This window comes from Oryctolagus cuniculus, chromosome 8 (genome assembly GCF_964237555.1).
Source record: "Oryctolagus cuniculus chromosome 8, mOryCun1.1, whole genome shotgun sequence".
NCBI lineage: Eukaryota > Metazoa > Chordata > Mammalia > Lagomorpha > Leporidae > Oryctolagus > Oryctolagus cuniculus.
In genome coordinates, this window is record NC_091439.1 from 7,079,592 (window position 1) to 7,102,330 (window position 22,739).

At 39.9% G+C, this 22,739-nt stretch overlaps 1 protein-coding gene across 3 annotated transcripts in view; it reads right to left on the minus strand.

Annotated features, from left to right (window-relative positions):
* The window catches only part of GLRB (glycine receptor beta), a 126,981-nt gene extending 116,513 nt beyond the window's left edge, over nucleotides 1-10,468 (minus strand). The window contains exons 1-3 of one of the 3 annotated variants that reach the window (XM_070047177.1): nucleotides 10,271-10,468; nucleotides 8,209-8,355; nucleotides 6,776-6,871 (exon numbers count right to left, since the gene is read on the minus strand). Coding sequence is in view for 1 of the 3 variants with exons in the window: in XM_051819910.2 (XP_051675870.1) it covers nucleotides 8,209-8,330 (122 nt within the window). In the remaining 2 variants the exon portion in view is untranslated. Of the gene's footprint in view, nucleotides 1-6,775; nucleotides 6,872-7,342; nucleotides 7,447-8,208; nucleotides 8,356-10,270 lie in introns of those variants that run through there. The other 2 variants (XM_051819912.2, XM_051819910.2) reach the window with 2 other exon arrangements.
* Between the last annotated feature and the right edge of the window lie 12,271 nt (nucleotides 10,469-22,739).

A 22,739-nucleotide genomic window follows, 5' to 3' on the forward strand; every position in this document is an offset into this window, starting at 1 on the left:
CAATCCCTTTCCATCATGACTTAGTAGACATACAAACTGAATTCTAAACAATACACATTTAGAGACATTTGTTATCCTTAAACATGGTCCCAGTGAGCCAGTGTCCCATCAAAAGATTAATGTTTAATTTTTTACATAACCAGTTATTCATTTAATTCCATTTGACTTGACAAGCATAAATGGGGGTCTTATGCAAAACATTTTAAAGTAGGTAGGATATAAAACTATATCTGACCATCTCATCTCAAGTATTTATAATTTAGTTAGAAATTTAACACTATAAAGTATTTAACTAGAAAATAAAAGATCATTAAATCTACCTGAGTGCCAAAACATACAGCAAGAACAAGAAGGATTCTGGTAGATCATTAAGTTTAACACTATCTCTAATCACAGGCTCATGAGATCTCAGGAGGAAAAACTTCAAAGTACTCTTGATTTTTCAGGGATGCTCGAATTGGATTGAATCCCTGCCCAAGATATGTTTAATCACCCTGATAACAAAAAGCCTCACAAAGAACTCCATTTTCTCTTTGGACAGGTCTACAACCTTGAATTTGAACTAGTCTTCTTCGGTATCCCTCTCTTTGGTCTTGGTTTCACAACTTGGCTTATACAAAAGAAGTTAGTTCATCTTACATGACAACAGCTAAAATAGCATGTGATTACTCTTCTGTTCTTCAAAGAAAACCATTCATGGTGCAATGATTCAAACAACACATGGCAGACTTTCCCAATAAAGCAGATATCAACCATGATTCTCTGAACCATTTCCCATGTAATTCTAAGCCTAAGTTTATAAACTATCACACCAGAATTTAACACAATGCTCCAGGTGACATACCCTCCATGAGATTAACATCTTTTTTCTCTTCCTGTACATTGCATTTCTACTATGTATAAAATATACAAATAGTAAACAGCCACAGAATGTTATTAATTCACATTACATGTATTCTCAATTAAAATATTTATAATTATTTAGAATATCTTGTAAGGCAAGGTAAGATAAAGCAAGATAAAACCTGAAGAACTAATAAATGTGGATAGATTACCCCTGTAGCTATCATTCCAAACATAAAAATGTGGAGGCATAAAGAACAGAAAAGTATGCACAGGGCCAATCAGTCTTTCTAAAATAAGAATAGTTTTCAAATAGTTTGGAATAAAACTTGGGGAGTCCTTGAAAATCAGGGGCTCAGAGAGAAATACAGACAGATGCACAAAGACTTCCTACACATTGGTTCACTCCCTCAAATACCTACAATAGACAAGGCTGGGCCAACTGAAAGCCAGGAGCCAAGAACTAAACTTGAGTTTCCCTCATGGGTAGAAGTGATCCAGCTACTTGAGTCATCACCTACTGCCTCCTAGGATGTGTATTTGCAGGAAACAAGAATCAGGAGAGGAGAAGGAACAAAAACTCAGCACTCCCATTTGGGATAAGGGCATTCCAACTAGGATCTTACCCTCTGTGCCAAACACCCACTCCTAGATATTGGATGGTTGCATGTAAGAACAGAAATGAAAATGGAAACATTAAGTTAAGGCAGATAATAATGATCATAGGAAAATAATCTACTGAAGTTAATCATTAGAAAAATATCACAATAGATATTCTGAAAATGATGGTAAAAAGAAATTCAGTGAATAATTTGAACATGATGATACAGGAGATCATTTTAAGGGAAAGAAAAACAGGTTCTATTTAGGTTTCATGCCTGAGTAACTGGAATAATGAGGATGCCGATTTCAAACACTATGAAATTATTTGCAGAGGGAATATCACTAACTTAATTGATTGAAAAATAATAGCATGCCATTAAAGTGGAATTGTTCAATAGGTAGTAAGAAAAGACATAAACAAAATCAGAAAAAAATTCAATGCAGAAAAACAGTAATAGCAATGCCAATGTAGGCTATTTTCAATTCATTTGATATATGTTATCCATATCTTTTTTGAGTCATACTCTCATCCTTTGGCCTACACATTTGTGTTGCACATCACTTTAGGAAGCAAGAAACTGGAAGTAAACTAAAATCATTCTATTCTGCTAATGAACAGTAGATAGAAGCATCAGAATAGGAAGATTACTAATACATAATGTACGATGGCCATGATTATTCAAAGTAATCCTACCCTTCTTACTACGTATAGAATTGGCGTACACAAATGCTATCATGGGAGGATACATTATCTCTCTGAAGGGGCTGAAAAAATTCTCATGATACACAGCAAGTACATTTTCCTTTACATGCAAATTTTTTAGTTTGTGAACAAACTAACAGAAAGAAGCTACATTTTTCCCAATACACACACAGAACCAGAATAAAGGTTATTTATGTCATTAATTTAAAGCTAGAAGGTCAACAGTATAGAGGAAGGGTAAGTTAGAAGATAGGGTAAAGATACGCTAACACGATCACATTCTGTAATAAACAATGGCAGCTTTCATCACTTAAAGACTCAGTATTAAACTTCCCATACCTAAGATACAGAATGAGCCAAAAAATGCATGACCAGAGAGATTTCAAATGCAGCTTCTAAACATACTAGTTGCACTTACTGTGAGCTCTCAGATGTTTGAAATATAAGTAGACCTCACCAAAAGGTAGCAGTTTCCCCTAGCTCAGTGATGGCAAAAAATGCTAAGATGTGCTAAGGGGGTTATACAGCCTGGAATGTTCACAGTTAAAAGTGTTATATCTGTTTTGATCAAAATAGAAGCGTTAAATAATGTTGTTGGGCTTTGATAGATTCCCATTTTGTTTTTATTACTGTTAAATCAAAATTCTGAAAAGGTATTTTGGTATATTTGAGTTGCATACAATGTGCATACAAATACAAATTCATATATCTATGCCCTCATCTTATAAATTATGCAAGCATTAATTAAAAATTTGTCATCCTGTGATCATAATTTCTTGAGAACTATAGTAGCCCAACAGATTCTTTCCTGTTGGCTTAGGCCATAAAAAAGAGAAAAAAAAAGTCTGAGCTTGAGATAGTCAAAAACACTTATTGTTCATGAAATCTGAAGAAGAAATATGCCACTGAAGGCATTTACATCATTATTGTCACCATACAACCCAGGTACATATATTTTATACAGTGGATCTTTTTAAGTCAGTGCACCAAAAATGAATGTTGATCCACTTTTAAAAATGGATCAAGAGAAAAACTGTAAATCATGATTCTCTACATCATTCTGCTACTGGATAATCACAAGGCTGTAATCAAACACATTATGTGGGAATCACAGAACCACAAAAACCTCACACTTCAGAAACGGCCTTAAATATCACCATCTTGTCTAATGGCCAATCTATTGAACGCTTAAACTTTCCTCTAAAATTTGCCTGCTGAGTAATTATCCCACTTGCTTGAGTGCCTCGAGAACAATGAACTTCAGTACCTCCCTTTCCAGTCAATTATATCTGGCCAGAACTCTGTTCCAAAGTTCTCCCTAATAGGAGCCAAAAATATCCCCTCCCCCAGGAGTTTCTAGTCCTTAGTCCCAGTTTCAACTACTGGTGTCAAGTAACAAAGTCTACCCTCCCATTTACATCACATTTAATTTGCAGAGAAACTTTAATTACTACTTCAGCTCATTCAACTCATCCTAATATGACGTGATTTTAATTATGTCTAAAATTCTTATACTTCTGACTTGAAAATATTTACCATCAATGTACAGAAAGCTTTGTAAACTTTGCCCTAAATATTCCTAAGTAATATAATTAATGCAGATTTAGGAAAAACAAACACCATTTTAAAACCATACATATGTATGTGTGTGTGTGTGTGTGTGTGTGTGTATATATATATGTATGTACATTCACTGTATCATGAGTATATATTATGTCATAATTTTTTCCAAATGAGATCTGCCAAGAAATGCTTCCCCCCACTCTGTACTTGTAGAAGTGATTTCTGGACCAAAATGTAACTCATACTTCAATGGTGACAGGTCAATCACTTTAGCCATTTAAGTTCATATTAGATCCTGTTTCACAAGTTCACTACATATCCTAATATCTCATATTTGTATGAGTGATCCCTCTGCATAGTTTTATTGTAGCCACTGAATATCCTTAGGCCAAAATTTCAACAGGAAATATAATCTAGGACAAAGGTATTTCACTAATTCCCCAACTATTAACTCACCAAATTTTCTTTATATAGTGATCATATTTCTAAACACTGTCGATAAGGACCCTATAAGTTATCTTAAAGTAACTTTGCCAAACTCAGATATTATGATTTTAGTAAGAGATAGCCAAAATTGTTTGGTTTTCACTTGTTCTTTGAACCCATTTTTATTATATGTATATTTTATGTTGGGCACGATGTTGTCCTCCGGTGATCAAGTCAAAAAAGACACTGCTCTCCAGGAGCTTACAGTCTAGCAGTGAAAGCAGACCAAGCTGATGGTTACCACACAGCATGACAAATGTGAGCAGTAATCAGAGAGTGTAGTTATCTAAACCAGAGGATTGAGATAAGGCAATGTTTCCCAAAGGTGATATGGTTAGAGTTTAGGAACATAATGGGACAATCAGCATAAGCTGCTGGATATAGGGAGATGGTGATCCCTAGAGAGATCTTAGATATTCCTAGAGACTTGGAAATTAATAGTGAATAAATGGCCATTGTAATCAGGAATTTAGGTAAGACTACTGAAGCAAGAGCTAACTCAGCAAGAAGGAAAGCTTATTACTTCAGGTAAAGGGAAAGACATGGAGACGTGAAAAGGCTGGTGTGTAGGAGACTTGACCAGCTGGTGCACTGGGATGGGGGAGGGTCCAAGGATAGGGAAGATATTGCTAGAGAGGTCACAGGTCTTTGATTAAGAAGCTTCCCTGTAGAACCAAGAAATCTGAACATTATCCAGAAGGCTATGGCGACCCATAAAGGGTTCTCAGTATTGGAACAACCTAATTAAACTGAAGATTTGGAAAATATACTCTAGGTCAGTGATGGAGAAAGGCAAGAAACAGGAAGACTTTGTTTTTAATGAGTCAACCAAAGGCAGTGGGAAGCAGTAATTAAAGCAATGTCCACATGCGAATGAAACGAAGGCAATAGCTCAGAGATGGCTAACACTGAATCAGCAATTCTTGCGATTTCCAAATTTGAGAAGCTAAGGTAGAAAGAGACAGTCTAGAGGAATCCTTAGGGCTTTAATGTGGAAGGGAAAGAAAGTGGTGTCAGCTGCTGAGGAAGGGCGCCCCGTGTTAGGAGTGATGGTGAGGGGTTCTGAGTTGACATTTCATCAGGATGGGACAGTCAGGTTGAAATGCTTGATGCAAGTATGTATGTATGTATGTATGTGTATGTATATATATATATATATATATATATATGCAAGTATAGGGCCAAAAACACAAAGGAACCAGATCCTTTAGAGAAATCAGCTGGAAATTTTGACTTAGGAGTCGACAATGAATAAACATTAGTTAAAGCCATGGATTTGGACAAAATAACTCAGGCAGAATAGAAAATCAGAAGAAAGACCAATACGTTAAGGTCAATATTAAATCCAAGCTGTAAAAAGGCAAGCATGTCTAAGGACTTATCTAAAATGTTTTTTACAAATATAAAGCTCATCTATTACTTTAAGTACATACTAAATTTCTACAGTTGTTGGAAGTAAATTGATCCGGTATTTTATCAACTTACTATTGCTGTATAACTTACATATCTATCAATCGATTGATCTATCAATCTATCTAGGGTGGGTGTGCAGCCCAAGAGTTAAGAAGCTGGTTTCCATTTTGGAATACCAGATTCCAAGGTTCACAGCCAGCTCCTGACTTCAGCTTCCTCTGCAGATTCTTGGGGGGAGGGGGGCAAGGAAGGGGAGTAAAAACTCGTGATTGTTCAAGCACCAGTGTTCTTCCTGCCACCCTCTTAGGAGACCTGGATTGAGTTTATGGATCTTCATTTTGGCCTGGCCAGCCCCAGGCCTTGCAGATATTTAGGGAATGAACCAGTGAATGGGAGTGCGCTCTCTCTCTCCCTCTCTCTGTGTGTGTATGTGTATGCCTGCATCAAAATTTTTTTAAACAGAAGGAATAATAGCATCAATTCATGATTTTCTAGCATCTCAAAACAAAGTAGCATTTAAAAGAGTTAAGATGCCAAGAAAAATTTAGGGCCTGACAGAAGCTCAACATCAGAATTATATCCTAATGGGCCAGCACTGTGGCACGCAGGTTAAGCTGCTGTTTGAAACACCAGCATTCCCTATTAGTATGCCAGTTTGAGTCCTGGTGCCTGTTTCCAATCCAACTTCCTACTAATGCACCTTGGAAGGCAGTGGACAATGGCCCTAGTACATGGACCCCTGCCACCCATGTGGGACACCAACATGGAGTTCCTGGCTCCTGGCTGCAGCTTGGCCCAGCCCTGGCCATTGTAGTCATTTGGGGGAGTGAACCAGCAGATGGAAGATCTCTCTTCTGTTTCTCCTGCTCTTTCTGTCACTTTGTCTTCCAAATAAATAAATAAATATATATATTTTTTTAAATTAAGGTTGAGGGGGCACAGCATTAGGGCACATCAGGTTAAGCTGCCTTCTGCCATGCTGGCATCCATATGAGCAGCAGTTCAAGTCCCAGCTACTCCACTTCAGACTGATCTCCTTGCTAAGGCACCTGGGAAAGCAGTGGAAGATGACCAAATACTCATTGCAAACTATCTATCCCAATATGTACCTTAATATCTCCTATAAAACAACTATACAACTTCTATAAAACTGTAATAACCTACCTTTAAATAATGATGATGATGATGATGATGATGATGAAGGGACAGAATGTTATCTATATAAATATGATATTTAAGAAATCATAATTTTAAAATGACCTGCAATAAAAAATCAGTTTTAATTCTAGATACTGCATATTTTCCATTATTTCCTAAAATCGTACTATACTTTGGGAAGATTATTTGTTATATATACACAATTCTATTGCTGTATTATAATATCAGTTGTTTTTACTTTCTAGGAATACCAATGTTTCCTTTAACAGAGTCCAAACCACAAAACCTTTTTTAAGTTTGTGTTTGACTTTAGATTTTGTTTTAATTTAATCACATTATTTTTGAGAGATATCCTAACATAAGCCCTTTACAAATACTGAAATAGAAAATTGATTTACCATGTGAATTTTCTTCTACCATGCATCAATAATTCTTACAAACCAACAGACCTTAAGATTGTAATTTAGCAATCTGATTCTTAATGCATATTCATTTGGACGTATTCTGGTAAATCAATGTATGAACTAGTATTTGTTCAAAACCTGGACTCTAAGTATCTAGTAAAAATTACACCTTAACGGGGCCGATGTTGCATCTTAGCGAGTGAAGCCACAGTCTTCAGTGCCAGCATCCCATATGGGCACAAGTTCCATTCTGGGCTGCTTCCTGCTGGTGGCCTGAGAAGACAGCAGAACACTACACTGCCCAACTGCTTGGGCCCCTGTACCCACACGGGAAACTGGGGTAGGCTCCTGGCTCCTGGCTTTGGAACGGCCCAGCTCTGGCCTTTGTGGTCATTTGGGGAGTGAACCAACAGATGGAAGACCGACCTCTCTGCCCCTCCCTGGATCTCTCTATAACTATGTCTTTCAAATAAATAAATCTTAAAAAAAAAAATTACACCTTCAATGTGAAAAAAGAAGTGTAACTTTTTTCTTCTGTAAAGGATGTACAAAAATTTCATAAAGGTGGACGCAATGGGTTAAACTGCCACTTGGGACATCCGCACATCAGAGTCTCTGGTTGGAGTCCCAGCTACTCTGCTTTCAATCCATCTTCCTGTCAATATGCCTGGGAGGCATTTGGTCTCCTGCCCTCAGCGTGGGAGACTGTGATGGAGTTCCTGGCTCCTGGCTTGGTCCTGACCTTTCTGGTTGCTAAGGGCTGTGGGGAGTAAATCAGTTGATAAAAGAGCTCTCTCTGACTCCTCTCAGTTCATTATGCCTTTAAAATAAATAAATAAATCTCTCAAAATTACATAAATTCAAGACATGAGCATTACCATTAACACTGAAAATTCATCACAATCTAAAGTTCTCTTGGTCCTATTTTCCATGATACAAATGGATACATATCCTGATATTAAAAGTTTTGCTGATATTTATTTTATAAAAATGTAACATTTCTGCATATAAGAATATAAGACATGAAGCACATACGATGGGCACAGATACTGCTTCTTTTTCCCCTTTCCTTTCTTTGAAGACTTTTCCTTAGAATAGGCCTCTTCAACCCACAAGGAAATGAAAATAAACAATGTGATCGCCAATAACAACTTCATCTTGAACAGTTAAATTTCAGATCACCTGCAAGAGAGAACAAGAAATGGTTTACATTGATGGAGCAATTGATAACAATATAATTGTCCCTTCACTGAGTATGACCATCACTACCCCAAAGCAAATGCATTTGTATATCAAATTCCCATCACTCAATCCTATATGCTGAGGTTACACTTCCTTCATTGAATATTTAACTTTCTTTCATATAGCAGAAACGTTCTTTTTTTACATAGTAGCAAAAGTTGGCTTAAATAAAGGTACACAAAACAAGGCTATCCCCAAGAGGTACAATAGGTTACTATTTAAAATTTCTGATTCTATTGTTACATAAAATTGGAAATTGATACTGAATTGCACAGTATATCAACATATGTTTAGAAAAATATCAAGGAAGATGTTCAATACAGTGTTAAAATGATTATCTTGAGATAGTAACTTTTAAGTACCTTTTATTTTTTATTTTAAATCTCTATACTGTTTGTCCCTTGCATGTACATTTTTCAAAAATAACAGAATTTTGCTTTAAAATGTTTATTTTTATTTATTTGAGAGGTACAGTAACAGAAAGAGAGGAAGGGGGGGGGGTAGATTCATCTGCTGGTTCACGCCACTCTCTAAATGCCTGCAACAGCTCCATCCAGGTCTCTCACATGGTGGCAGGGACCCAAGCAGTGGGTCAGACCACGATCTTGCACAACAGCAGGAAGCTGGATCTGAAGCAGAGGGACTCAACCCAGGCTCTCCGGGATGTGTCCCAAGCAGCATTTAACCCACTATGCCAAAACACTCACTCCTGCAAGTGTCTTACAGGAAAAACTGTCCCAAGTTTTACAGAACCAAGAGAAAAAGTTTAGTCCCAAAGTCTTCCATTCTCTAAATTTGCCATTTTCATTTATGCACATTAAATCTGCAAGCTACTTTGTACTCCCACAAAAGTGCTTGTTAATTTGGCTTGCCAGCTTTCCCACTTAGGTGATACTAAACAGTTACCATCAAAAGCATTACTCAAGAAATTCTAGGCAATATTAGATAAAATAACACCAGCGAGGTCATACCCTTTTAAACAATCTTAGCTACATTCTAATACCATCATTCATGCTTAAATGAGACCGATGTTCTTGCCACAGAGGCCAGTGCATTCCAAAAACCTTCAGGCATCTATTAAAACTGAAATGTAGAACTACTCTGCGTCCTGTATGTCCCAACCTAAAATTGTTTCTTTCCTTGGTCTTTCTGCAAGGTAAAAGACCTGTCGTACTCCTCAACATTAACTACACTGCCATCTCACTCTGACAAACGTGCTTCTCCTATGTCACCTCCTATGTCACCCTCACCTCTCCCCATAAAAATGGTTTTCCTTTTCTTACCGCTTCCCATTTATCCTTTGCACCCCCCAAGACAAGCAACAAGGGCTTCCCCCTGGGTCCTTTAAACTGACTGCATCCAGGGGCTTACTAGGCTCCCCGGCCAACTCGCAGGGTCGGACGCCCCTCCTCCCCCTCCCACCTGCTTCCAGACAGCTTCGCCCCCAGCAGCAGGTGCTTCTCCCACCCCCCCCCCCAAGGAAACGCCAGGGCCGTCGTCATGGTCCCCACGGAGGGGGCACGGGCGAAAGTCGGTGCCCACTGCGCCCCACTCTTCTTTCCGCGGGCACAGCTGCAGGGACTGGGGCATCTTCACCCACGACGCCAGGATCGCTCGCTGCCACCGTCGCGGGCCCTACCGACCCCGGCCCTCTGCCCCCCCTCCACCGCCTGGTCTTCCGGGCCAGGCCCGCAGCGGCCCCGCGCACGGCCGCGCTCTCCCGCCGGCCCCGCACGCCGCAGTGCTCCCGGGTCTGACCCGCTGCTTCCGCAGGGGCGCTCGCCTACCCCGGACCGCGCCGCCGCGGGGACCCTGCCTGCCTCCCTCTCCTCCCCTCCAGGGAGCCCCGCCTTACCGGGGGGGCGCGCCGCCCGCGGCCGCCAGGCGAGATGGCCGCGACTCCGGGCCCGGGAGGCTGTGTCTGTGTCTGTGTCTGTGTCTGTGTGTGTGTGTGGCTCCCGGGGGGTGCAGCGGGCGCAGAGCCGGGGCAGCCGCGTCCCCGCCGCCCGCGCCACCGCCGGGGCTGACGCGCCTGCTCGGGCCGCGGAGCCTGCGCCGTGCGCGCCGCGGTCGGGGCCGCTGCGGGCACCGCGCGGGGGCCGGGGGCGGGAAGAGGCGTCCCGGGCCCGCGAGAAAGGGCGTCGCGGGCCCTCGCGGGGATTGAGGGCGGAGGAGATGCATCCCCCACCCCTCTTCAGGGGCCTGAAGGGGAAGGGGCCGGGGAGGTGGGACGGTGTGGGCACGCAAAAGGGGAAAATGGTTCAAGTAGGTGCGGGCTCCTTAGCACCACCGCCAACACCGCCGAGCAGAGCGGATGCCCCTGCAGGGTTGTTGTGAGCTCATCCTATGCCTAGAATCCTAGCATCTAGCAGTCTCAGAAGCTGATTTCCAATCTCGACCAGCCTGACCTTTGCAAAAGTAAGCTGAAGCGGCTCAACGTCCCCGAGACAGTCTAGTTACGCAGGCGACACTGCTTTCAGACCTGCTCCAGAATGAGCATCTCTGTACATTCGACGGTTGCAAAACACCCTTTCCTGGAATTACCCCCGTTTAGCTCGCTCCGCCAAGTTGTATGTCCTCTGCTCCATGTTCTCGATGAAGCAGAAGCCCAGACATGTTGAGAGATCGCCAAAGGAATTGACCACAGACTTGAATCAGCGACCTCTCCGCATCCGAGCCAGGCGTCGCCTCTGCCTTCCCAGAGCAAATGCGCGCTGTCTTCATTCTTGTTGAAGATGTAGGTCTTTATTTGCATAAAGTAGGTCTTTATTTGCATAACTGGGTAACAGTTTTTCCCTTACCCCTTGAAAGTGTGCTGATTGATTTTTGATTGTGAAAGCTTTGTTCAGATGAACATCACTCAAGATTGCATGATACACCTACACATGTGTCTGCCAATAAATTTCCCACCTATACATGCCAAAATGGGGAAGAGGAACATTTTTTATACATAAATCGATTCTATAAGCTTCACAAAATATCCTGCTGCCTAACACTAGTGATCATTAACAAGTATGTTATTTATTTATTTATTTATTTATTTATCTATGGAGATTCTATGTTTGGAGCCCCAGCATTGAATCAGGATATGTCTTTTGATCTTAAATATTTATAAAGGAGAACTATGTTGATAATGTAAATTATAAAAAGAAATAATATTTGGAGAATAGGTCAAATAAAAAGGGAGAGAATAATTACTTCGCATTGGAGTTTAGATGTTGAAGAAAACCTAAACCTACTCTTCAGGTAGTCAAGACATCATTAAGATTTTGGAATAATGGGATGTTCAGCATCCTGTAATGAAATAGATTTATCTTTATGTATGAAATATTACACATTCAGAAGAATTTCAATGCTAAAAATTCTCACAATTGGCTTACTCGCCCTCCCTTTAATGCCTCTAACCATACCTCCTAAAGCTACTACACTGTAGAATTAGGTTATGCATAATAAAAGCATGCCCAACTGTTTAGATGAGCTTGTGGAATTTTCTGCCAAAGGTTGGGAAATATAGCGGATGCTCTAAAGGGACCTGTTCTAGGACCGTGAAAGCGCCAAGTTCAGAATTTTAAATATCTTTTTCTCTGAAGATGTTCTGCTTGTCTATAAGTTTGATTGTTTTATGTTGGCAAAAGGAAACTTCTACATAATGGGATGAAATAATTTTCTCTAGTTCTATTAAGTGTCGATCTACTTTTCTCTATTTTTTTCTCCATCCATGCTCACTTCCTCAGGAACTTGATTTAATTACCATGTTGATAACTCCCAATCTTATTTCTCCAGAACAGATCTCTGTCCAGAGCTCTCCAACATTTCAACCTATCTACTGGATAAACATGTCACACTCAGTATGCCCAACGCTGAACGTTTTTCTCCCTGAAACTGCTTGCTACTCACTCTTTCAGATGGCAACTCCATTCCTGGGGTTGCTGGATCAAAAACCCTGAAGTTGTTCCTAAGCACCCCCCCTTCTTTTCACAGCCCACATCTACTGTGGGGAAATCCTCTTTATTCTCGAATTATATCCAGAATCCAGCTACTTCTTACTGTTTTTACTGCAACCAGCCTGGACTGAGCCACTGTCATCTCTTAATTGGATTAAAGCAAGAGAGTGCTGGCTATCTCCCTACCTCTACCAGTGTCCTTCCCCATCCCTGAGTATTCCCAACACAGCAGCCAATACGCATCATGTCAGATGTCTTTCCTCAGCTCCTACCCATCAGTGAGTCCCATTTCACCCGGTTTATAGACCAGACTGCTTACAATGGTATGCAAAATCCCAGTTGTCTGCCTCTCTTCCCCATAACTCTGACTTCTCCCGCATTCCCCTTTCTCCATCTGCTCCAGCCACACTGATCTTGCTCCTTCTCCATCATTCCAGTACCAGGCATGGTCCCCAGTTAGGTCATTCTCCAGTTGTCGCACCTGCCTGAAGTGCTTCCCCACCAGCCAGCCACATGTCTAATCCCTGACATCTTCAATCTCTTTGCTCAGCTATGACTCTCCCATGGAGAGTACAAATTCCCCTGTCCAAAGATTTCTGATCGCTTTTTACGTGCTTCAGCTTTTCTTTCTTTTTCATAGTCCCCACTGCCTATTAATATATTACATAAAATACTTACACATCCGTTGTTTCTGTTCCCTCACTAAAATGTAAGTTCAGTGAAGGCAGGGAGTTTAATCTGTTGTCCACTGATGTTACACAAACACATGGAACAGTTTTGAATGTATGGGTAAGTTTTTGTCTAATTGTGTGACTTCTTGAATTCATGTTTCCTTCTCAGCAAAATGAAAGCAATATATAGTCTTTAGGATTGTTCTCAATTATTTGGCATATAGAAGAGGAATTACAAATAATTAGCTCTTCTTTTTTTGGTTGATTCTACGACAGATTTTTGACTCATGGGGCTCTGTGATACATTTTTTCCTGATTTTTTTGGTTGTTTCTTTCATTACTTCTTTTGTGTAGGCCTATCTCAAAACTCTCAGTAGGAACAGAGTTCCTATACAAACAGACCTGGCTTATAATATGTTAGTTGTATTTTACTTGACATAAGACCTAAACACAACCCTAAATGCCTTGTGTTAGGTTAGGAAGAAGAAACAGTAGAACAAGAGAGATTATACCCAGCAAACCATTTGTTCATATGACAACACAGAAGTCACTCTTGCCACTACAAAATAGCTTTACCAGGTAAGTCTTGGATATGTTAATTTCTTTCTTATTATTTCTCTATAAGAGTCTAGGTTCTCCTTTAATTATAGCCAGAATTATTAATGATCATTCCTGGGTCTTTTTCATCAAAACTTCAGGGCATTTTCAAGAGTCATTGGACATTTTCAAGAAAGGTGTAACTAGTTATAGATATATTTTCCCCAAGTTGTCATCTTGAAAACTTTTTAAAGCTAGAAGCTAGAAATACAAATATAAGGAGACAGTCACATCAGAAGATGGTGAGAGTGATGGTCCCATTTTCAAACTGTTTGTTACATCCTATTTGTGAATTTTAAAGGCATCAATATTTACCATTAGAAATTAATGAGTAGTCAGCTTATTAAAATAATATAGTATTTGATAACCCTAGTCATGATAGCCTTAAAATATTCTAAAGCCTTATTTTTCAAACTGACTTTTAAATAATAATAACCACTTTATATCCGTGATTTACTAACTGCAAAAATTGTCTTTCATATTATGCTTTTAAAAACCTTGGGATTTTTTACAAGTTATTTTCATGCTCATGTATTTGATGAGAAATATGCAGCTCACTAAACAAGGATTATTTGTCAAAGGTAATAGAGCTGGAAGCGGGGGAATAGGGTTATTTCTTCCTAATGTCCTATTGTGACTCCAATTCCACTTCCACATGGGTGGGGATAGCAGCATTTCGGCTTAGACATGCATGCACAGAATTCTGGCTGCAGATTAGCAAACTCAAGTCAGAGAGGCAGCTCTGGGCCAAGATTCAGGCTCTCTCTAGCCAACTCTAGGTGGATTTTAAGGATTAAATAATTTTTAAATCATGGTTTCACTTTAACTTTTTTCTATTCAAACTAACAAACATAACAACAAAAATTGCTTATCATTTTTAATCAAGGGTATAATGTGCTATTCTTCAGATATCATTTAAAATAAATTACCTCCTCAAGAACTCTCTGGGGACAATACCATTCATGTGGTGATTTTTAGATGAATTCTCTGAGGCTTCTCCTACTCTTTCCAAATTCACTTTGTAGGTGAGTTATTGAGACAGATATGATCCATGTCTGATTTTGGAAATTGGGCCCATTAAAATATTTTGTGTGTGACTGCAAAATGTATATCCAATAAGCTCTCATGATATCCTGACTAACAATAATATTCAACCATAATACCACATTAATTGTAATGGTAGAAGCATGCAAAAAGAAAAAACATAAATAAGATCTTATTTATGGATTTGAGCACTGTATTCTGCTTCACCTAATTGAGGAAAGATTTCAGAACAGGTAACTGTCTCTCCTTCGTGTCTATCAATCTGTCGTTAGCACTTACTCCTATGGGAAGGGACTGCTTGTGGTTGGAGGAATATAATCTTAAAATAGATATCATGAGTATAACATTTTGTCACAATATTCAGTGCAACAGCACCTGCATGCTATGATATAAGTTTTAAATACATTAGACATATGTTGTAAGTCCTTAGCCAAAAAAATAGAAAATATTGTCCTCTCGTAAAAATGACATATATTATTACTGTGTTTCAAGAATGTGCCTTAGAAACAAATAAGCCTGTTCATTCGGTGTTATCAAGACTAGTCCCATATGAATTATATAAAAATCACACATTTTATCCCAAACTATTCACTAACCAAACTATTACTAAGCAACTCTCATCTACAAATTAGTTTTTTTTTTTTGAGTTTTTTATCCTAATTTTGAGATAATCCTGTGATTTTCCACTCAGCCAGGTCTGCTCAAAGCCAAGCATTCCTCTGAAGCGAGAATGACAGTTATTGTAGCAGGAGCAAGGAACAGGTAACGCAGGCCCACAAATCTTCCAGTCAAGTGGAATTTCTTCCAAAAGCAGTTTTTTACCATCCGAGCAAAGCGTAGTTGCCTCTTCCGACAAACTTTGTATCTGTGTCAGCTTTGCTGCAGAGGCGGGAGGAGATCCTGCTCTCCCTGCCCAGCCAAGATTCCATGACAACATGTCCTCTTCTTGCAGCACCCAGAGCAGGTATGATCTTAGTGTAATAAGCAATCTAAAAAATAGATCTTTTAGAGACTTATTAACAATACCAGTCTGGATTGTTGTATCTCCTCCTTTCCAAACCTGGTAAACAATTACTATCAGAGAAGTATTATCTAGTGATCATGTTAAGAATCTGCTGTGTTTTCTAATATCAGTCAAGGTCCCTACATGCAGAGTATTGGTTCTGAATATTTCTTTGTGTGAAACCTCTCATATTCACCATTCTTCAGCTACATTTATAGTTTATGTAACTGGCATGAGAGGTGATGAATAAGAACCAGCACTCCAGTTTAGTAACTTTTTAGAATAAGCAACTAAATTGGCAGCAGTCCTGCATATACTAAAAATAAGGTATAGAAAGAAAACCATGGCATTTATCAAATTATCAGTGTTTGAAACTAAAACTTTAAAATTAGGCTCATGAAGCAAGCTTCTATCATGTCATCATCATACAGTAGGGGATTTTGAAGGTAGTGATGATCTCTCCTTGTCCACAGGTTCTCTTTCCATGGTGGTTACTCATCAAATGCAGTCTCAATAGTTTAATGGGGGAATTCCAAATACAAATAATCTGTAAGTTTTAAATTGTATGCCATTCTCCTTAGGATGACGAAATCTGGCTCACCCTGCTTGTTTCACCCAGAACATGCACTCTCCATTGTCCAGTGTATGCACATGCTGCATATTCTATCCTCACATTAGTCACTTAGTAGCCACCTGAGCCATCAGACCTGCTGTTGAGGTATAGGAGGGCTTGTGCATCAACAGTGGCCCCAAATCACAAGAGCAGTGTCGCTGGCAATGTGAAAATGCCAGATGCAGGCCCGGGAGTGTTTCTTGTAAGTGGAAAGTTTAAAGTTATTCACTTCAAAAGGGAAGAATAAAAGGATATACTAAGCATTCTATATGTATATACTAAGCATTCTATATGATATACTAAGCATTCAATAATGCTGAGAGGGAAACTTCTATATGTGATCTCGAGAGGAAAGACAAAGAAATTTGTGCCAGTTTGACTGGCACACTTCGAGCTGCAAAAATTATGAGCACAGTGGGTGGTAAGTGCTTAGTTAAGAAAGAAAAGTCATAAAACTTGTGAGCAGAGACATAAACAGAAAACATGTCCCAATTAATGGCAATATGTTGTACCAAAAAGCATTGAGCCTATACAATGACTTATTGTGATTGTTATTAATCTCTTACTGTTCCTAACTTATAAATTAAGCTTTATCCTAGGTATGCATGTGATAAGAAAGAACAGAGTGTAGACAGGGTTCTGTCTTACCTGTGTATTCAGGTATCCACTGGGCATCTTGGAAGGCATTCCACAGGTAAGAAGGAACTATTGTATATAAAACTTTAAAAATGGAAATCAAAGCAGGGTACCAAAGGGAATATAAAATTGGTCAAATTGATAGGTAGAGATACAAAGCAAGATGAATGGATCTGCTGTAATTAATCTAACTAAAGTAACATCAGACATTTTCGGTATCATATATAGGTCATCCAGTGTCAAGATGTCCCCAAGCAGCATGGAATTTATAATTAATACAAACTGATAATCCCAAATGAAAGTCTTAATCCTCAGGCAAGATAGTTAATTATATCTTTGATAAAAGCCCTTCCCTTATTATTGTATTCTATTTCTCTGACTTACTAATTTGAATAAATTCAAATAAGTTTCCCATATTTTCTTTTGTAAATTAATGAAACCAAGGTTCTAGCTATTGAAAGTGTATAAACGCAGAAATAATACAGGCCTAGAACAATACAATCTGGCAAAACTATTCAAAATAAAAAAATTTATTAAGAATAAAATGATACCACATATCTCAGTTTTATATTATACTTCTTTTAAAAGAAACTATTTTGAGTATCTGTTATGTGTCAAATTTTATGTAATCACTTGTAATATAAAAACCAGTAGTGGGGCCAGCGCTGTGGCTCACTCGGTTAATCCTCCGCCTGCAGCACCAGCATCCCATATGGGTGCCAGGTTCTAGTCCCGATTGCTCCTCTTCCAGTCCAGCTCTCTGCTGTGGCCCGGGAGGGCAGTGGAGGATGGCCCACGTGCTTGGGTGCCTGCACCTGCATGGGAGACAACCTGGCTCCTGGCTTCGGATCAGCGTAGCTCCGGCTGTAGCGGCCATTTGTGGGGTGAACCAACGGAAGGAGGATCTTTCTCTCTGTCTCTCTCTCTCTCTCACTGTCTAACTTTATCTGTGAAATAAAATAAAAATAAACAGTAGTCAATAGAACCTACTGTAATGTGATCTAAAGCAAGGGTAACAGTGTATCAGGGTTATTTTGTAGGTGAGCAGAGAGCACTGTGGGAGCACACAATCCAGCTGGGGAAATCCTGAAGTTTTCTCATCCCTGTTGAAAATACAAATGGGAATAAGAGAGGGAGGAGTTGTGCAGTCAGCAGAAGCTCACTCGGGCTTACCCCTAATGGTAGAGCTAGAAAAGTCCCAGGGGATTCCAATTCAATCCCATCAAGGTATCACGTACCAATGCCATCTCACTAGTCAAAGGGATCAGTTTCAGTTCATAATGGATCATAAAGATAGGATTAAGTGTCAAAGGGGTCACATAAACAAGACTAGTGTCTGCTAATACTAACTGATACAATTAAAAAGGAGAGAATGATCCAACGTGAGAAGCAGGATACACAGCAGACTCATAGAATGGCAAATGCCCTAAACAGCACTCTGGCCTCAGAATCAGCCCTTACGGCATTCAGATCTGGCTGAAGAGCCCATGAGAATATATCATGCATGGAAAACCAAGACACTGTGACAAAAAAAAAAAAAATGACCTAAATGAAAGATCTCTGTGAGTGAGATCCCAGCAGAAAGGACAGGCCATCAAAGAAGGACGTACCTTTCTCTGAAGGGAGGCGAGAACTTCCACTTTGACTATGGCCTTGTCTAAATAAGATCAGAGCTGGCGAACTCAACAGGCTTCCATAGCCTTGGCAGCTCATGACAAGAGCCTCGGGTGATTACTGACGTCATAAATAAGAGTGTCAATTGTTAAATCAACAACAGGAGTCACTGTGCACTTACTCCCCAACTCCCCATGTAGGATCTCTGTCCTTAATGTGTTGTACTATGTGAATTAACGTAAAACTAGTATTCAAACAGTACTTTATACTTTGTGTTTCTTTGTGGGTGCAAACTGTTGAAATCTTCACTTAGTATATGCTAATTTGATCTTCTGTATATAAAGATAATTAAAAATAAATCTTAATGAAGAATGGAATGGGAAGAGGGAGTAGGAGATGTGATTGTTTGCAGGTGGGAGGGTGGTTATGGGGAGAAGAACCACTATAATTCAAAAGTTGTACTTTTGAAATTTATGTTTATTAAATATAAGTATTTAAAAAACAATTTAGCAACTAGTAAGTAGAAAAAACACTGTTCTTCAAGAGTACAAGACAAGGGCTATACATAATGATCAAATCTCAGTATACCACTTTTGCTCATATACATTACATTCTTTTTTACTCTGTATGTAAGTTACAACAAATCATGGAAAACATGACATTTGTCTTTTTGGAACTGGCTTATTTCACTAAGCATAATGGTCTGCAGTTCCACCAATTTTGTTGCAAAAGACAGGATTTCATTTTTCATAGCTGAGTAGTATTCCATCATGTATATTTACCATAATTTCTTTATCCAACCATCAGTTGATTGATATCTGAGTTAATTCCTTACTTAGCTATTGTGAGTTAAACATGGGGGTACAGATAAGTTTTTCATATGCTGATTACATTTCTTTTGGGTAAATTCCCATGAGTGGAATGGATGGGTTATATGGTAAATCTGTTTTCAGATTTATTTATTTATTTGAAAGAGTTACAGAGAGAGGTAGAGATGGAGAGAGAGAGAGGTCTTTCCTCTGCTGGTTCACTCCCCAGATCACTGCAACGGACAGAGCTGAGCAGTTCCAAAGCCAGGAGCCAGGAGCTTCTTCTGGGTCTCCCACATTGGATGCAGGTGAACTATCCTTCACTGCTTTTCCTGACTCATTAGCAGGGAGCTGAATCAGAAGTGGACTAACCAGGACTTGAACTGCCACCCATATGGGATGCCAGTGCTGTGGGTCAGGACTTTAACCTACTGCACCACAGTACTGGCCCCTATTTTCAATTTCCAAGGAATCTCCATAATGTCTTCCTCAATGGTGTGAGTTCACATTCCCACCAAAAGTGTTTTATGGTACATTTTTCCCCACATTCTTACCAGCATTTGTTATTTTTTGACTCTTGAATGATAGCCACTCTAACTGGGGTGAGGTGAAACCTCATTGTGGTTTTTGTTTGCACTGATGGCTAGCGCTCTTCAGCATCTTTTCACATGTCTGTTGGCCATTTGTATTTCATCCTTTGAAAAATGCCTGTTGCTATCCTCAGCCCATTTCTTAGAAAGTTATAGTTTAATTAGCTTTGCTTTTGTTTTGGTGTGTTATCAAAAATATGCAAATTTGCAAAACTGATTCTTTCTTTATCATCATTATATTTTGGGTAGTATTAATTTCAAGGGAATATGCACAATAGATTTGAGTTAATTGCTTCCATTTGAAAATCAAGACAAGTTGTCTCAAGCAGATGCCGAATCAGGCAGAACGGTACTGATGGAAAAGCAAAAAGCAATAGTGACTTTAATTATTTTTTGAAAGATTTATTTATTTATTTATTTATTTATTTATTTGAAAGGAAAAGTTACAGAGAGAGAGAGAAAGAAGGAGACAGAGAGACACACACACAGAGAGAAACAGAGACATAGGGAGAGAGGGCAAGATCCTCTACTGGCTGGTTCATGCCCCAGATGGCCACAATGGCCAGAGCTGGGCCCATCTGAATCCAGGAGCCAGGAGCTCCTGTGTGTTGGGGGGCGGCGGGGTGTGGGTGTGTGTTTTCTGGAGTTGGGTTGGAGAATGTGTGGTTGTGGTCAAAGGGTAAAGTTTAGGGCATAGTGGCAGGAGGAGGCACTTTCACGAGAAAATAGTCCTGTAAAGGTCCTCTCTCACAAAGCTGTTCTGCAAGGGACAGCTTTTTATGCAATGTGTTTCACAATCGTGCAAGACCAGGCCCTCTGATGGAGAACCTGCATGAGGAAACTGGATGATAGCATCTCATGCCAGAGCACTTATGAAGGAACTGTTCCTGTTTGCTCTATGACCACAGCCTGGGAATAGCATAGTGTTCTTATCTGCCATATTTGCCTAAGAAAAGGACTGTGGCAAGAGAGGAGGAAGCCAGGAGGAAAATACAACTCACTGCTGCACTTCATGAGGAACTTAGAAACCTGGCAGGTTCAGGGCTAGCCACTCAAATCGTGGACTACAGCTTGCCAGACCGTTGTCTACTAGCCAGCTGGGGACAAATACGTTTTCACCATCTGTGTAAGACATTCCCCAGATACGAGTAAGGAAGTAAAATGAATCCTAACAATGTTACAGGAAGGCATGTCGAAGGAGTTACCAAAGAACAACGAAGGAGCATTTTTAAAATTTCAAAGCAACAGCAACGCGTTCGTACATAAGAAAGGGTTACTAGAGAAAGTAAAAGCAATAGACTGATAAAAACAAATCATCGATTGAGGAAACCAAGCATCAGCTTCCTTACAAGGAAAAGATACAGGCTGAAATTGCAATGAGAGTAGGGCAGCAATGGAACGAAATCCTCCTGTCTGCTTCCTCGGAGGACAGTAGGAATCACATCAGAGGATAAAAATAGTTAGATGACTAGAGATGTTTTAAATAAATGATAACTTTTTAAAAGCCAGTTAAAATGAAATATAATTCTAAAAGTATTAAATGAAGTCCTCTCAAAAGTCTATGTATAGTGCCAAACGCTAGATAAGGAACCTCTAGTTTCAGCTCCAAAGCATAAGGGGTTTAGAAATGGTCACTCCTGTCCTTACAAGGAAAGGTTGGACAAAATGAAAATCAATGGAGCTTTTCAAGACCCAGCTGAGAACTAAATTTGCAGTGCAAACCTTCACCCAGAAATCTGGAGAGACAGGAAAACCCAGATTCTCGTAGCTGAAAGTGACTTGCCTGAAGTAGAAGCCACTAGTCTTCAACTGGTGAGGACACTTTGATGGTAGATTTGACTGGTACTGGAGACCAAGTGTGCACTAACCCAAGAGTGTGATAGCCCAGGGGGCTGCAGTCTCAGGAGGCTCCATTCTTCATGGGATTTATATCCCTGAACCCCACTAGGTTCTCCTGGTGAAAAATGGAGAAAGATGCTCCTGGCCTCACAAGAGGAGAGAAAGAGTGACCACTGTGAAATGTACCCAGAGCATTCTCCATGGACAGATAGCTACTCTCTGGGGAAAAGCCTTGCCTGAACCTTGTCCCAGAGCTGTTGTGGAAGGCCATTCATTCCTGCGATTCCAGCACTGCCCAGGCTTTCCGTGAAAGCTGAGAGGGGGAGCTATGCAAAGAGAAACACTTGTGCAGTGGAGGATGGCCCAAGTGCTTGGGCCCTGCACCCGCATGAGAGACCAGGAGGAGGCACCTGGCTCCTGCTTTTGGATCGGCGTAGCTCCAGCCATAGTGGCCATTTAGGGGGTGAACCAACAGAAGGAAGACCTTTCTTTGTCTTTCTCTCTCACTGTCTAACTCTATCTGTCAAATAAATAAATTAAAAAAAAAAAAAAAAGAACTGAGGGTCATTGGAATTTAACCATGTCTATGTAGACTTTTTGATATAATTAACTGAAGAAATTTTATTGTCCTTTAAAGAATTTCTAAAAAGGGTTTATTTTATTTATTTGAAAAGCAGAGTTCTTGTGGGGCAGTCAGAAAAAGAGAGAGCCTCCATCCTCCAGTTCACTCCCCACATGGTTATAAACCATGTGCTTAGGACTCCATCTGAGTCTCCCACCTGGATAGAAGGGGCCCTGGTACTTGGGCCATGTTCTGCTGCTTTCCCAGGAGCAATAGCAGGGAGCTGGATTGGAAGTGGAGCAGCTGGACTCGAACTAGTGCTCATATGTGATTCCAGTGTCCCAGGTGGCAGTGTAATGCACTGCACCACAACACCTATCCCTAAAGAACTTATTTTAAAAT